Genomic DNA, 14901 nt, shown 5'->3' on the forward strand with positions numbered 1-14901 from the left:
TTACTGTTTTATGTGTTTTCTATTTTATTGTTTTTTTTCCTTGGCTTTTGTAAAGCACTTTGGTCAACAACAGTTGTTTTTAAACGTACTATACAAATAAAATTGTATTGTATTGTATAATATAATTAGGGCTGTCAAAATTAACACGTTAAAGTATGCAATTAATATTTTCAGTTTAATCGTTAAAAATATTTAACGCAGCATCCATTTTTCCCCTCATCCTTTGGCTTACGTTATAATACATGATCACGCTCTCATTCAAGCAAATGCTTTTAAAACATTTCAGCACGATAAGACACAAAAGTGAACGCAGTGCGGTACTGGCAGTACTTAAAGTGACAGCAGCCTAACAAACCTGCTGCTTTCATTCATTCATTAATTATAATGGGTTTATGTGAAGATTGTTTTAAGTTCACTTAAATTAAAAGTTGTTATATTTTTAAAGCCTAATACCTGTTAAATTTGATAGATTTCAATTATACTGTAATGCTGAATGCCTATAATTAATGGCTAAAATTTATATTTTTTTATAAAAAGATGCCATTAAACAAAAGTTTAAATACTGTCTTTATGTTGTTTCTACATTAATTTGGAGATTACATGTGAAATTATTACAATATAAAAATATATAAAGATATATAAATATATATTTATTGATTGACAGCACTATATATTATATTATAATGTAATATAATACCTGTAACTGGAGCCGTACACTGACGTCCACCACATGCAGTGCTGCAGCATTTCTCCTTTTTGGGACACTCACTGTCATCGGCACACAACTCTTCACCCTTCTTGATACACATTATTTCTTCAAAGTTTGTGCTTGGACACACTCCTGGCTTTACTGTTATACAGACACATGACAGAGAAGCCAAATCACTGAATGCTGAATGTCTTTTTCACTGTAGAAAAAAAGATTTTTGGAAGTTGTAGATCTGCCTGGAACTACTTTAGCCGTGCGTTTCTCTGAAAATGACTGCACACGTTAGAATCTTTGTCAACCAATCAGATTCAAGTATTCAACTGCCCACTAATATAATATAATATAATATAATATAATATAATATAATATAATATAATATAATATAATATAATATAATATAATATAATATAATATAATATAATATAAGATAAGATGTGTTGTCAAAATTAACTATTTCAGAACTATTTCAGTCTTTCTACTTTAAAATGTCATGTTTTATTCGTCGTGGGTTTTGGTGCTTTTGCTGTTGTTGCTGTAAGGACCTTTAAAATAACTGAAATTATTTGGTGAAATGATATGGACATGTATATAATGTGGTCAAGACCTGCCTGAAACTACTTTAAATTTGATCGATTTCAATTATACTGTAATGCTGAATGCCTATAATTAATGGCTAAAATGAATGGCTTTTTTTTTTTTATAAATGTGAAATTATTACAATATAAAAATATATAAAGTACTTGAATGTTAGGTGCGATTAATCGAGATTAATTACAGAAAAAATTTGTATTAATTAGTTTTTTTTTATTAATCGATTGACAGCACTATATATTATAATACAATACAATATCACTGAATGTTGAATAAATTTTTCACTGTAGAAAAATATTTTGGAAGTTGTATCTATATGTTATTGGAATACGTTTTACTAGAAAGAACTGTTTCAGTCTTTCTACTTTAAAATGTCATGTTTTATTCGTCGTGGGTTTTAGTGCTTTTGCTGTTGTTGCTGTAAGGACCTTTAAAATAACTGAAATTATTTGGTGAAATGATATGGACATGTCTATAATGTGGTCAAGACCTGCCTGGAACTACTTTAAATTTAATAGATTTCAATTAAACTGTAATGCTGAATGCCTATAATTAATGGCTAAAATGAATGGCTTTAAAAAAAAAAAAAGATGCCATTAAACAAATGTTTCAAATATTGGCTACTGTCTTTATGTTGTTTCTACATTAATTTGGAGATTAAGTGTGAAATTATTGCAATATAAAAATATATAAAGTACTTGAATGTTAGGTGCGATTAATTGCGATTAATTACAGAAAAATGTGTGATTATTTAGTTGTTTTTTTTTAATCGATTGACAGCACTATATATTATAATACAATATAATACAATATAATATAATAATGATATTATATTATATTAAAAATATACAAAAAAAAATGTATATAAAAAAACGTGCTATACAAATAAAATGGTATTGTATTGTATAATATAATTAGGGCTGTCAAAATTAACACGTTAAAGTATGCAATTAATATTTTCAATGTAATCGTTAAAAATATTTAACCCAATTAACGCAGCATCCATTTTTTCCCCTCATCCTTTGGTAAGCTTTACAATATATGATCATTCTCTCATTCATGCAAATGCTTTTAAAACATTTCAGCACGATAAGACACAAAAGAGAACGGAGTGCGGTACTGGCAGTACTTAAAGTGACAACAGCCATAACAAACCTGCTGCTTAATGTCTGTCATTAATGTTAGTTAAAGAACAAAAGAGAGAAAATCTTTCACTGTTCTTGACTGAATAACTTGTGTAGCTTTAATAAGGATTAATCTATATTTAATTTATAATTTATGCAGTTAAGACAGTGAAGTGTTTGATAACTTTATTCAATTTCTGTAGGCCTATATTCTACCTATTAGATCTAAATATTGATGGTTTAATGTTTAATGGTTTACATGGGTCAAAAACAATGAAAACAATAACTTTTTGTGCAGTTTAGCAGGGCAAGTAAAAATTTTGACTGGCCAATATAAAAAATTGAGCTCTGCTATATTGAAGGGCTGGTAAATGTGACATTCATTATAATGGGTTTATGTGAAGACTGTTTTAAGTTCACATAAAGTTTAAAGCCTAATAAAGGTTAAAATTGAAAGATTTCAATTATACTGTAATGCTGAATCCTATAATTAATAGCTATAAATAATGGCTTTCATAAAAAGTATGTTATAATATGTATATAATAAAATATAATATAATATAAAAATACCTGTAACTGGAGGCATACACGCAAGTCCACATCCATTGCTGCAGCATTTCTCCTTCTTGGCACAGTCACTGTCATCGGCACACGACACGAAACGTATCCGGGCACACATTTCTGCTTCATATTTTGTGTTTGGACACACTCCTGGGTTTGCCGTTATACAGACACATGACAGAGAAGCAATATCACTGAATGTCTTTTTCACAGGGGTTTTTGGTTCTTTTGCTGTTGTAAAATCATTTGGTCAAGACCTGTCTGGGACTACTTTAGCTGTGCAATTCCCTACAAATAATTGTACACCTTAGAATCTTCGTCAACCAGTCAGATTCAAGCATTCAACAGCCCAGTAGTATAGTATAATATAATATAATATAATTCCACTACAGAAGAGCATCATTAGGGGAGACCAGTTCATAATAGTTTGTTTCAGCATCTGTAATTCAGTGGTTTTGCAATAGTGTCTCAAGCTTATTCACATATTTAGCCTATCTGCTTCAAATCCAATACTGTATCCCTAAACGGTGTCAGTTAGTGTCAGATAAAAAAAAGTGTGAAACAAGGGTTGTAACCAATTGTATCAGTCAAAATTCATTTTAAGCATTTTAATCCACACAAAAATAAAATAAAAAATAATAATAATTAAATGCAAAACTAAACTTTTTTATTTTATTTTTTGTAGGAGGATTGATCAAAATCTGATTAATGGCAAACAAATCTGGTAACGTTTTTTTAACCATATAAATATTAATATTCTTGTTTTACTGTAAAAAAGAATATCTAGCCTGTGTGTTTTCCTGGTACTGTGGAAAATGTATATAAAGAGTAATTAAAACACAACTTACGTATAAAAATATAGGCTATATATTTACATACCTGTTACATGGATCTTCTCACCTCCTGTGATGTTTAGTCCTGGAGCAGCTTCTGTTGAGCTCCAGCATCCAGACAGACACAGTAGCACGGCGCAGTACACTCGAGCTGTCATCCTTTCGACCTGCGATCACACAATGAATGAACTCTGCTGGAAAATCATTCTTATATCTGGACGAAAAAGTATTTGAGTTAGCGTTCAACCAATGGCGTGAGTTTGAGGTGTTGTCTATTTCGTCTCCCTGCCAGAATCTGACTCCCCTTCGCGTGCACGCGCATGACGTTCATCGACTGTGGTTTTCCACACCTGTAATTCCTGTCTGGATTAAGTGTTTGCAGAGAATGTCTAATAGGAAGAGAATTGGCACTCTCTGCTTACTTCCGGTTTCTGGACTGGCTGCAGTAACACGTCTCTGTCCATGCGGGGGCGCTCGCAGGCGAGTGCAGAATGAATGGAGGTCTATGGCGAAAAACCCTCAAAATCCACTTTTCTCAGGATATCATTTTTTTGTCTAGTAATTTGAATGTTGTATTCGAAAGGAGATGCAAAGAAATTACACATTGCTGGGTGTTAGATTTTTTAGAGTCACTTATTTGTTTTTTTGTTTTTTTTGTTTTTTTGAGGAGACCCGTCTTTTTATTTTTTTATTTTTTATTTAAAGTTATAACAACAACATTTCAGTCTTTCCAGTTCACATTCGTTATAATAGTAACAATACAATAAATTAAAGGTAAAAAAAAAAAAAAAAAAAAATCAAATTACCAATAAAGAAAAACTAATTTTGTGACAGATTTGTATCTCATGACAAAAATAGTTCTAGTGACATATTATCCATTAAACATTTCTGAATGAATGTTCATTACTGATATGCATTTCTTGTTTGTAATTAATTTAAGAGACTTAAAATAAAAATCCACCTCTATCAAAAACAACTTAAACGATGGTGAAGAATTCTGGAATTTACATTTATGGATATGAAACTTGCCTAACAAAATATAAAGGTTTACTATAGTACATAGTTTCTTTTCTTTGAAATCAAAATATGTAATAATGTTCTTCCCCTCAATGTTGATTTTGTGTTTTGTTTTACATAATATATAATTCTCAAGTTCTTTCCAAAATGCATTACTGTATGAACAACCATAAAACAAATGGGTTACATTTTCAAGTTCATTTTTACAAAAAGTACATTTGTTATCAATATCAAGAAATCTTGAAATGTACATCTTAGATGGGTATATGTTATGTAGTATTTTTAGATGTAATTCTCTAATTTTATTTGTGACACAAAATTTAAAAGGAACAAGCCATGCTTTCTGCCAATTAATATCCATAAAAATAGCATTCCAGAAAAATTTCCCCCTAGGTATTATTTTTTTGGCATTGTAGAAACATTCTCTGATATGTTTATTAGTACATTTTTTGCTTAGAATGTCAATACCGTTTATGTAAAGAATGTTAGGAGTAGTGCGTTGTACATTTTGCTCTACATAGCTTTTCATTAATTCTAATATTCCACTGGGAATAGAGTTAATTACTGAGCTAAATTCTTTAAATTTTACCGGGAAAGTTTTCTGTGTAAGAAAGTCTTCATAGCTAAGAAGTTGACCATTAGGGCTAAATAAGTCTTTTAAATAAATGATATTTTTATCTATCCAGTTTTGTAAATACAATGATTTGTTCCTTTTAGTAATACACTCATTGTTCCAAATGATGGATTTATGTGGTGAAAAGTTATGTGAATAACACAGCTTCCAGGCTAACAGAGCTTGGTGATGAAATTCCGACATCTTAACTGGTAATTTAGAAATACTGTAATTACAAGACAGTAAGAACTTGAGACCTCCAACCTTCTTGAATATATTATGAGGAATAAAATTCCATAATGAATCTGGAGCTTTTAAGCATTCCTTTAACCATTTAACTTTAAATGTATAATTTAAATCCACAAAATCTAATAGATCAAAACCACCTTTAGCTTTAGGACCAGAAAGCAAAGCTTTTTTCAAATGATGGTGCTTGTTCTTCCATACAAATTTGACAAACATATCATTGATTTCTTTACATGTAGAATCACAAACATTAAGAGAGAGTGCTGGATACACAAATCTAGAAACTCCTTCAGCTTTAGTCAAAAGGACCCTACCTAAGATTGATAAGTCTCTTTGAAGCCATAGGTTCAATATAGTTTTAGATTTTTTCATTTTGGGGGTGAAGTTAAGTCGTTGGCGCTCTATAACATTCTTACAAACAAAAACACCAAGATATCTAATAAAATTTTTAACAGGCATATTATATATGGTTTTAACATTTGTTTCAAACAGACATAAAATTTCGCATTTAGATTTATTCAATTTTAGTCCAGAAGCAGCTGAGAATTCGTCTATTAATGCTACAGCATTTTCAATCTGATGTTTGTCCTTTAAGAATAATGCTGTATCATCAGCTAGTTGGGTCAATTTAATTTCCTTACCAAAAATAGACAAACCTTCAATTATTGTGTTATTTAAAATATGTAATGAAAGCAATTCGACAACAATCAAAAATAAAAAGGGAGAAATCGGACAGCCTTGACGGACGGATCTCAGCACTGGAAATCTTTTGGTAGTGTTTGGATATAGTATGACACAACTGTCAATATTTTTATAAAACATTTCTATTGTTGAAATAAAATTTTGACCAAAACCAAAGGTTTGAAGTGTTTTAAATAAAAAATGATGTTCCACCGTATCAAAAGCCTTGTAAAAATCAAGAAAAACTATAAGGGAGTCATTATCAATGTTTTCAGAGTAGTCTAATAAGTCAAGAACAAGCCTTATGTTGGAACTAATATGACGGTTGGCCATAAATCCAGTTTGAGTTTCGGCGATAATTTCTCCAAGATCTTTTTTTAACCTTTTAGCATATACCAATGAAATAATTTTGTAATCTATATTTAAAAGCGTAATAGGTCTCCAATTTTCTATCATAAGGTGATCTTTTTCCGGTTTAGGAATTAGTGTTATAATACCCTGTTTCATGCTTGTTGACATTTCTTTCCTATCTTGACATTCCTTAAATAATTCCAATAAAGGATCCACAATAATATTCCAAAAATGTAAATAGAATTCAACCGAGAGGCCGTCGTTGCCTGGAGATTTTCCTTTTTTCATTGATTGGATTGCTTCTGATATTTCTGATTTTGTGATGGGTCGTTCACAGTTAGTTTTGAAGGACTCTGAAATGGTTGGTGTATATTTTTTAATTGATTCAATAAACGTATCACAATCATTGATTTGGGAATTTGATTTGTATATGTTACTGTAGAATGAATAAACAAATTTTGAAATGTCCAAATGATTAGTGGTTATGACATCATCAATCTTGAGTGCAGAGATATTGTTTCTTTTTTGATTTCGTTTCTCTAGGGCAAAAAAGTAGCTAGAGTTCTTTTCGCCTAATTCCAACCATTTTGCTCTTGACCTTATGAAGGCTCCTTTAGCCATATTAATATATGTATGATCTATTTCTTCTTTTAGTCTCTTCAATTTAATTTCTTCTTCCTCTAATAGATTATCTTTCTTCAATAATGTATTTAGTTCATTCATGATACTAATTTCTTTTGAGGCGTTATTATTTTTTATTTCTTTACTCCGTCTCATTGCTGCTTCTCTTATCTTAAATTTAAAGTATTCCCATTTTTGAGTATGATTCATTTTAGGATCCCTAAATATCTGTTTCGCTATTCTTTTAACATCACTACAAAATATTTCATCATTTAATAAATCATTATTTAGCTTCCAGAAACCACGAAGATTGTTTTGATTTTGTTTAGTGCCTATTAAATGAATTTTAATCAATTTATGATCAGATAAGGGAGCAAAATCGTGCGATGCTTCTGAAACAAATTGTGTGCAAGAGGGTGATAGAAGCCACAAGTCAATTCTGGATTGTAGAGATCTATTCGCATTACTCCAAGTAAATTCTTTTGTATCAGAATTTAAGTATCGCCATACATCGATAACCGAAAGTTGTTCACAAATATATGCAATACTTTTAAATCCTGAATGTTGAACTGTTCTCATCGGTAATCGATCTAAGAGATCATCTGGAGCATCATTATAATCTCCCCCAAGAATCAATTGTGCTTCTTTGTACTTCAGTTTAAGAGCTTCAAGTTTCTTACACAATTGCATACACATTGTTTTGGCTAGAGCTGTGTTGTTATAATTATACAAGTTACAAATTATAAAAATGGTGTTATCCAGTTTGAAAACTAAAATAATCCATCTACCCTCATCTGAAAATAATGATTCAATAATAATACCTTTAAATTTGTTGAGGAGAATTGCTACACCAGCAGATTGTTGAGAGGCATGACAAAAATAACACTGATCACCCCATTGTGCTTTCCAAAATTTCACGTCATTTTCACTTGAATGAGTCTCTTGTAAAAAGATTAAATCTGCATTTTTTCGTCTGCAGAAAATAAAAATAGATTTTCTTTTGGTGCTGTCACGGATACCTCTAACATTAAGGGATATTATTTGTAAGGAACTGAAATGGAAATCTGTCATAGAAAAATAAAGTAAAGTGAACTAGAAGTCTGTAAAATAAACAGGAACTTGTAAAGTGTTGAGATATAAACACACAAGTAGGTACTCTCAAACGAGAACTCTAAATATTGAGTACCTTATGAAATTGAAGACTCATTTCTTTCTCTTTTTTAATATAAAGAAGTGAACAAATTGCTTAATTAAGCAAGTAACTGTGCCACTGTAGAAATAGGTTATTTAACTAGCCTACTAGTACTCATAGTGCAGTATGCTAATTTCGAACATAGATAACCATCACTTCAATGTGATTATGCTATACAGTGGACTATAAGTGCCTTAGTAGGAGAATTTAACTTAAGGTATGAACATTTTTCCGGTAAGTCAATACATCTAATCAAACATGTAAACTTAAATTAACCATTGTTCCTTGTGAACAATAACCTGAGTTAGCTTGAGGTAGTTAAGGGATCTTATTAATATTACTTAGCATTCAACTTAACTTAAGATCACCTTATTATTCATCTAATTGACTCTTAAACTGTATGTCTTACACCATCAATGATGGCCACCGGGCCGATCCATTTGGTCTTCTTCCCTTCGTCTCGGGCTTGTTTAACCATTGGCCAACTTATTTGGTTTAAAAAGTCTTTTAAAATGTCAATGACGTCAGAATGCTGACGTCATTAGCAGAATGCTAGCGTGTTATGGGCAACAACAACTCAACCTGTAAGAAATCGAAAAGAAATAAGTACTCGTTCATTCAACTTTCGACCTATAACCCATGTTGAACTTGCAAAACCTACAATAAAATCTGAGATTTCTCAACGGCAATCGGGTGAAAGAGACACATTTAGCCGTCTAGCCCCATTGACTCCCATTCAGTCTGCACTCGCCCGCGATCACCTCCAGTGGAATTCTAATGGAACTGCAACCAAGATCGATACAATGGGGCTAATAGGAAGTGCCAAGGCTCTCCGTAGACGGGCTCTGGTGTTTGTTAGTAGGCTACTCTTTATTACGGTGGCCGAGAGAGCTCAACGCGCTGCAACTGAAGAAAACACATGCAAATAGAAAAACACCTGCAAATTAAGAAAACATCTTCATCAGTTTCACAACACATGTGTGCTCCAAATACTCACAACACAACCAAATACAGAAACGCGCTGCAAAAGTTCACAACACAAACAAATACAGAAACGCGCTGCAAATAGAACAGAACACAACGGAAATGTTTCCGGGGAACCCAATAAGTGACGGACCCGGCTAGGACGCGCTTACAGCTGTCTACTTTTATTTTTTTTATTTTTTTTTGCAAAACATACAGAGATGACACGTTTATGGCATACAACTTTGTATACAATATACAAAATGTATTTACAATATGTTCAATGTCATAAGAATACTAAAAAGAACAATGAGCTGAAGACTAAAATAAATAAAGATAGAGAAAAAGAACATGAGGGAAAGACATTAATCTATACATCAGTTACATTGTACACATTTTGTCATGTTATGTTCAAATAAGTTTCATAAGAAATGTTAGAATGCAGCTAGGGTCCAAATATGAGACGGCAAGTTTTAAAGTTGAGACACTCACACACAGATATAACGCATATTTTAAAAACTTTGTTGTATAAAATGTATATTTATTTGCAACAGTTATGTTAACAGCAATAATATTATATTTCTGGTAAGAACGGCTATTCAGCTGATGGACACGCGCTGCGTTGTCATGGGAACATCCCAGGTGAAAATAATGAGGAAATTACGTTGTCTTTCGTTGCTCCCTTCATCAACATAATGGCACACAAGTGCCCCCCTCCAAAGTGCCCAATTCAAGGGCTCTGCCGTCTGCCCTTTTAAGAGAGTAGGGCATAGGTAAAGCTCACGAGCAATAAGCAAGCACGTCCCAGTCGTCCGTCCGTCCGTCACTTATTGGGTTCCCCGGAAACATTTCCGTTGTGTTCTGTCCTATTTGCAGCGCGTTTCTGTATTTGTTTGTGTTGTGAACTTTTGCAGCGCGTTTCTGTATTTGGTTGTGTTGTGAGTATTTGGAGCACACATGTGTTGTGAAACTGATGAAGATGTTTTCTTAATTTGCGGGTGTTTTTTCTATTTGCATGTGTTTTCTTCAGTTGCAGCGCGTTGAGCTCTCTCGGCCACCGTACCTTTATTAATATATGACTGTTTTTCCCTGCTTTGTTTACCTGCCAAAAAAACAAAAACATAACCTGTTTATTACATATGGCTGGGAAAGAAAATAAAGAAAAAAAAAAAAAAAAAACTCCCAACACCTGTATACTTTTATGGAGATAACTAGGTGCATCAGGTCTCTTCTCTCAACTGCATATCTTTCTCTTAAGGACAACTGTAAATGGTAGCCTAGTGAGTGTTCAAAAAGAAAGAAAAAACGAAGCAAAGTATGAAAACCTTTGTTTCTTTTACAAATGAACAACATAAATAATAACCATATACTGTATTGAGTGACACATAAAATCACTATCATTTTTAACCCCAGCACCTGCCAAAATCATACTCCCACTCCCAATGCCAGCTTTGCAAGGTCAAACACATAAAACTAATTCTGATGGCACCTTTCTCCATGGAGGATCACTGCAGATAAGCACTCTAGCTTCAGTAGTCACATTCAAATCCAGAATCAAAACACATCGGTTTAGCTGTGCATTTACTGAATGAGCACTGTGCACGTCCGACTGATTGCACTTTATCTGCTATATGTATCCTCTTTTTTATTCTTTTAATTATTTTTATAACTGTTTTATTTAAACATTTTTATTCTCTGCTTTTATTGTGCTTACGCATCTGTTAACAAATATTCCGTTTCTATGTAAAGCATTTTTAATTGTGTATAAAATGTGTTATATAAATAAATTGCCTTGCCTTGCCTTGCCTTGCCTTGCCCTGTCCTGTCCTGTCCTGCCATTGCCTACCTGTTCATGCAGAACTTTAGCTAAATTGTTCACTGCTCTCCCAGTGTTTTCTGGGATATGTGAACAACACTCAGTTGCAATCACTTTGCTAGTTCCTTCCGGGGAGGCTAGTATCTCAAGAGCCATTCAATTTTGTAAAACAACCTTCTCATTACATGCACTTCCTCTGAAATGTTAGCGATAGAACTAAGTGTATTTGTTATGGCCTCAAACGCCTCATGAAGTGCCTGTACTTCATTCTGTAAGTTGATCACTCATAAAAAAACTTGTTTTGTTACCACAAACAAAGTGTGTGCCATTAAAACAACAAGTGTTTCAATTTCTCATTGTTAGAACAGCTTTGTCACATCTGGAAAATTCACACATCTGGCTTAGAATTGCTTACTACATTCTTCCCTTCAATGCACTAGGAAAAATTCCCTGCAGATTTCATATTAAGGTCAAATTAGTGCATTTGGCACCAGTTTCACACTGTAATTGAGTACAACTGGAATTTCCAAAAGTCATTGTGAAAATCAATTCTTTACCACCTCATATTGCCTGTTTTTTTTACCCTTTCCCTTTAACAATTTTGTCATTTGTCATCTCAACATTAAATCACAGAACACCCTAAACAAGTTGTCTGGCAGGTTTGTCATTTTGATACTAGAATTGTCAGTTTGGGTGCACCATTCAGATTGCATAAATCATTCAATGCGTTTCCGAAAAGCATTGTTAGCCAACTATGGTCACACGTTCCTTCATTTTCATCAAAGTTTAACGAGTCTGTGTTTGCCAAACAATAGCTTTAACTTAGCTCTAACCATAGCTCTAACTAATAGACTTCACACTGAATATACTGAGCCGGTTGGTGCCAAAAGGGCATAACTGCACTTACACCTTTTTGGCATTGAGAAATGTATTGTGGGTAAAGCCTGTGGATAGCACATGAGTCAAAATGGCTTACAGCACATATAAGCCAGGTAGGTCAAACATCAGAAGAAAACCGTTTTTAACTGCTGAAGATGTACTATTAAAGGATTAGTTCACTCAAAAATGAATGTTTTGTCATTAATTACTCACCCTCATGTCAACCCGTAAGACCTTTCAAGGCCCAGAAAGGTAGTAAAGACATTGTTAAAATATTATATGTGACTACAGTGGTTCAACCAAAAAACCTGGCTTTATTCAACAGTTTTGAACATGTCACACATGGTCTAAAACAAACCCAAAGATGCAGAGGGAGAAACAGTTTGTTCGCAGAAAATCAAGTGGCTGCCCTACACAAAAGAGGATCCAAAAGATGGAAAACAGGAGTACAGAGATTATCATGGAATGGAACCTAAAAAGTTATACAGATGTCCACCTGGGAACATTGCTGTGAAAAAGAAAGACTTACTTATACTGTGCACAAATGGCAGTATCCCGCAGTCTTATGTGGACTTCTGCCGGCCTTTACAATTCAGAGTAGGCTGCTATCTCATTTACAAATCCATCTGAAACATTCTTTATGACACAGATTGTCTTTGTTATGTTGTCATGTCCTCAATATTCAGTAACCTATTTCATATGCTCTGAGCCTATGTACTTTCAGTTGGTAATATGGCATTCAATTAACTAATTTGATGTAAGGACTTTTTATGTGATATTTATTTTTATGACAACAGATTGTCATTTCTTTTAAACTAATTCATTTAATGCTTTGTTCATATTGTCATCAGATGTTTTTATATACGAAATAGAATGAAACTGGTGCCAAAAAGGCGCATGTAACTTAAAAAAATTGTTTTTTCTTAATAAAGGTTAGAATAGTGTTCAATAAGTATACAGTCATCCATGTGTGTACATATTTTTATTATTTACATTTACATTTACATTTAGTCATTTAGCAGACGCCTTTGTCCAAAGCGACTTACAAATTAGGACAAAATTCAGCGAGTCATCATAAAGAGGCAAAAGCAACAACAACGCAAGAAGTGCTCAAAATACGAAGTTCAGGTATTATTCAGAGTAGCATAAGCCTGATAAGTGATGTTTCAAAGGGAAAGGAATTTTTTTTTAATTTTTTTAAATTTTTTTTATAAGGTTAAGTGCTCACGGAAGAGATTGGTTTTCAGCTGTCTTTTGAATGTTGTCAGGAATTCTGCATTCCGGATGAGGGTGGGGAGAGCGTTCCACCAGCATGGAACTGTGAATGAGAATGTTCTGGAAAGTGATTTTGTGGCTTTCTGCGATGGAACCACGAGACGTCGCTCGTTGACCGATCGTAGGTGTCTGGTAGGGATGTAGACTCGTAGGAGTGAGTGAAAGTAGGAGGGAGCTGAGCCTGTGATAGTTCTGTAAGCAAGCGTCAGTGCCTTGAACTTGATGCGAGCAGCGAGAGGTAGCCAGTGCAGAGAGATGAACAGAGGAGTGACGTGGGCCCTCTTGGGCTTGTTGAAGACAAGACGAGCTGCAGCATTCTGGATCATCTGTAGGGGTTTGGTTGCACATGCTGGAAGTCCAGCCAGAAGAGCATTGCAGTAGTCAAGCCTAGAGATGACCAGGGCCTGGACGATAAGTTGTGTTGCATGCTCAGTTAGGAAAGGCCTGATTTTCCTGATGTTGTGCAGTGCAAACCTGCATGATCGAGCTGTCTTTGAAATGTGATCTGTGAAGGTCAGCTGGTCATCAAACGTTACTCCAAGATTTCTGACCGATCTTGATGGGGTGATTAATGATGACTCTAGCTGGATGGTGAAGTCGTGCTGTAGAGACGGATTGGCAGGGAGGACGAGAAGCTCAGTCTTTGCCAGGTTGAGCTGCAGGTGATGTTCCTTCATCCATGTGGAGATGTCCGCCAGACAGCTTGAGACCCGTGCAGCTACTGTGGGATCATCTGGTTGAAAGGAGAGGAAGAGCTGCGTGTCATCAGCATAGCAGTGGTAGGAAAAACGTGTGCCTGTATGATGTGTCCCAGTGATGTGGTGTAGATGGAGAAGAGGAGGGGACCAAGAACTGAACCCTGGGGAACACCTGTGGTCAGCTGATGTGCTCTGGATACCTCACCTCTCCATGCGACCTTGAAGGACCTACCTGTGAGATAGGACTCAAACCAGTGGAGTGAAGTTCCTGTGATGCCCAGTGATGAGAGGGTGGACATAAGGATCTGATGATTCACCGTGTCGAAGGCAGCAGACAGATCCAGGAGAATGAGGACTGAAGATTTAGAAGCAGCTTTTGCGATCCGTAGGGCTTCTGTGACTGACAGTAATGCAGTCTCAGTTGAATGTCCTTTCTTGAAGCCAGATTGGTTGACATCCAGCTGGTTGTTTAGAGACAAGAAGGATGTTAGTTGGTTGAAGACAGCTCTTTCAAGTGTCTTCGCAATGAATGGTAGGAGAGAGATAGGTCTGTAATTCTCTACAAATGATGTGTTTAGCGTGGGTTTTTTGAGCAGTGGAGTAACCCGAGCTTTATTATAAAAGATTGAAATCAGTACATGAAATCAGATCAAACTATGGTAATTTTTTTTTGGGCTCTCCAAGTTGGTGAAACGCCCTTCTGGTTCTCACCCCTCGACATGTTAGTCCTG

At 34.3% G+C, this 14901-nt stretch overlaps 2 protein-coding genes across 14 annotated transcripts in view; one reads left to right on the forward strand and one right to left on the reverse strand.

Annotated features, from left to right (window-relative positions):
• LOC309480489 (uncharacterized protein) overlaps positions 1-14901 on the reverse strand; it is a 516287-nt gene that overhangs the window by 143736 nt on the left and 357650 nt on the right. Inside the window, exon 21 of the mRNA XM_082144982.1 lies at positions 698-850. Coding sequence (XP_082001108.1) covers positions 698-850 — 153 coding nt within the window. The remainder of the gene's footprint in view (positions 1-697; positions 851-14901) is intronic.
• Positions 1-14901, forward strand: part of LOC309480535 (uncharacterized protein) — a 318834-nt gene that overhangs the window by 46409 nt on the left and 257524 nt on the right. The window lies entirely within an intron of this gene.

This window comes from Leuciscus leuciscus (genome assembly GCF_965113295.1).
Source record: "Leuciscus leuciscus genome assembly, chromosome: 18".
NCBI classification, from domain to species: Eukaryota; Metazoa; Chordata; class Actinopteri; order Cypriniformes; family Leuciscidae; genus Leuciscus; species Leuciscus leuciscus.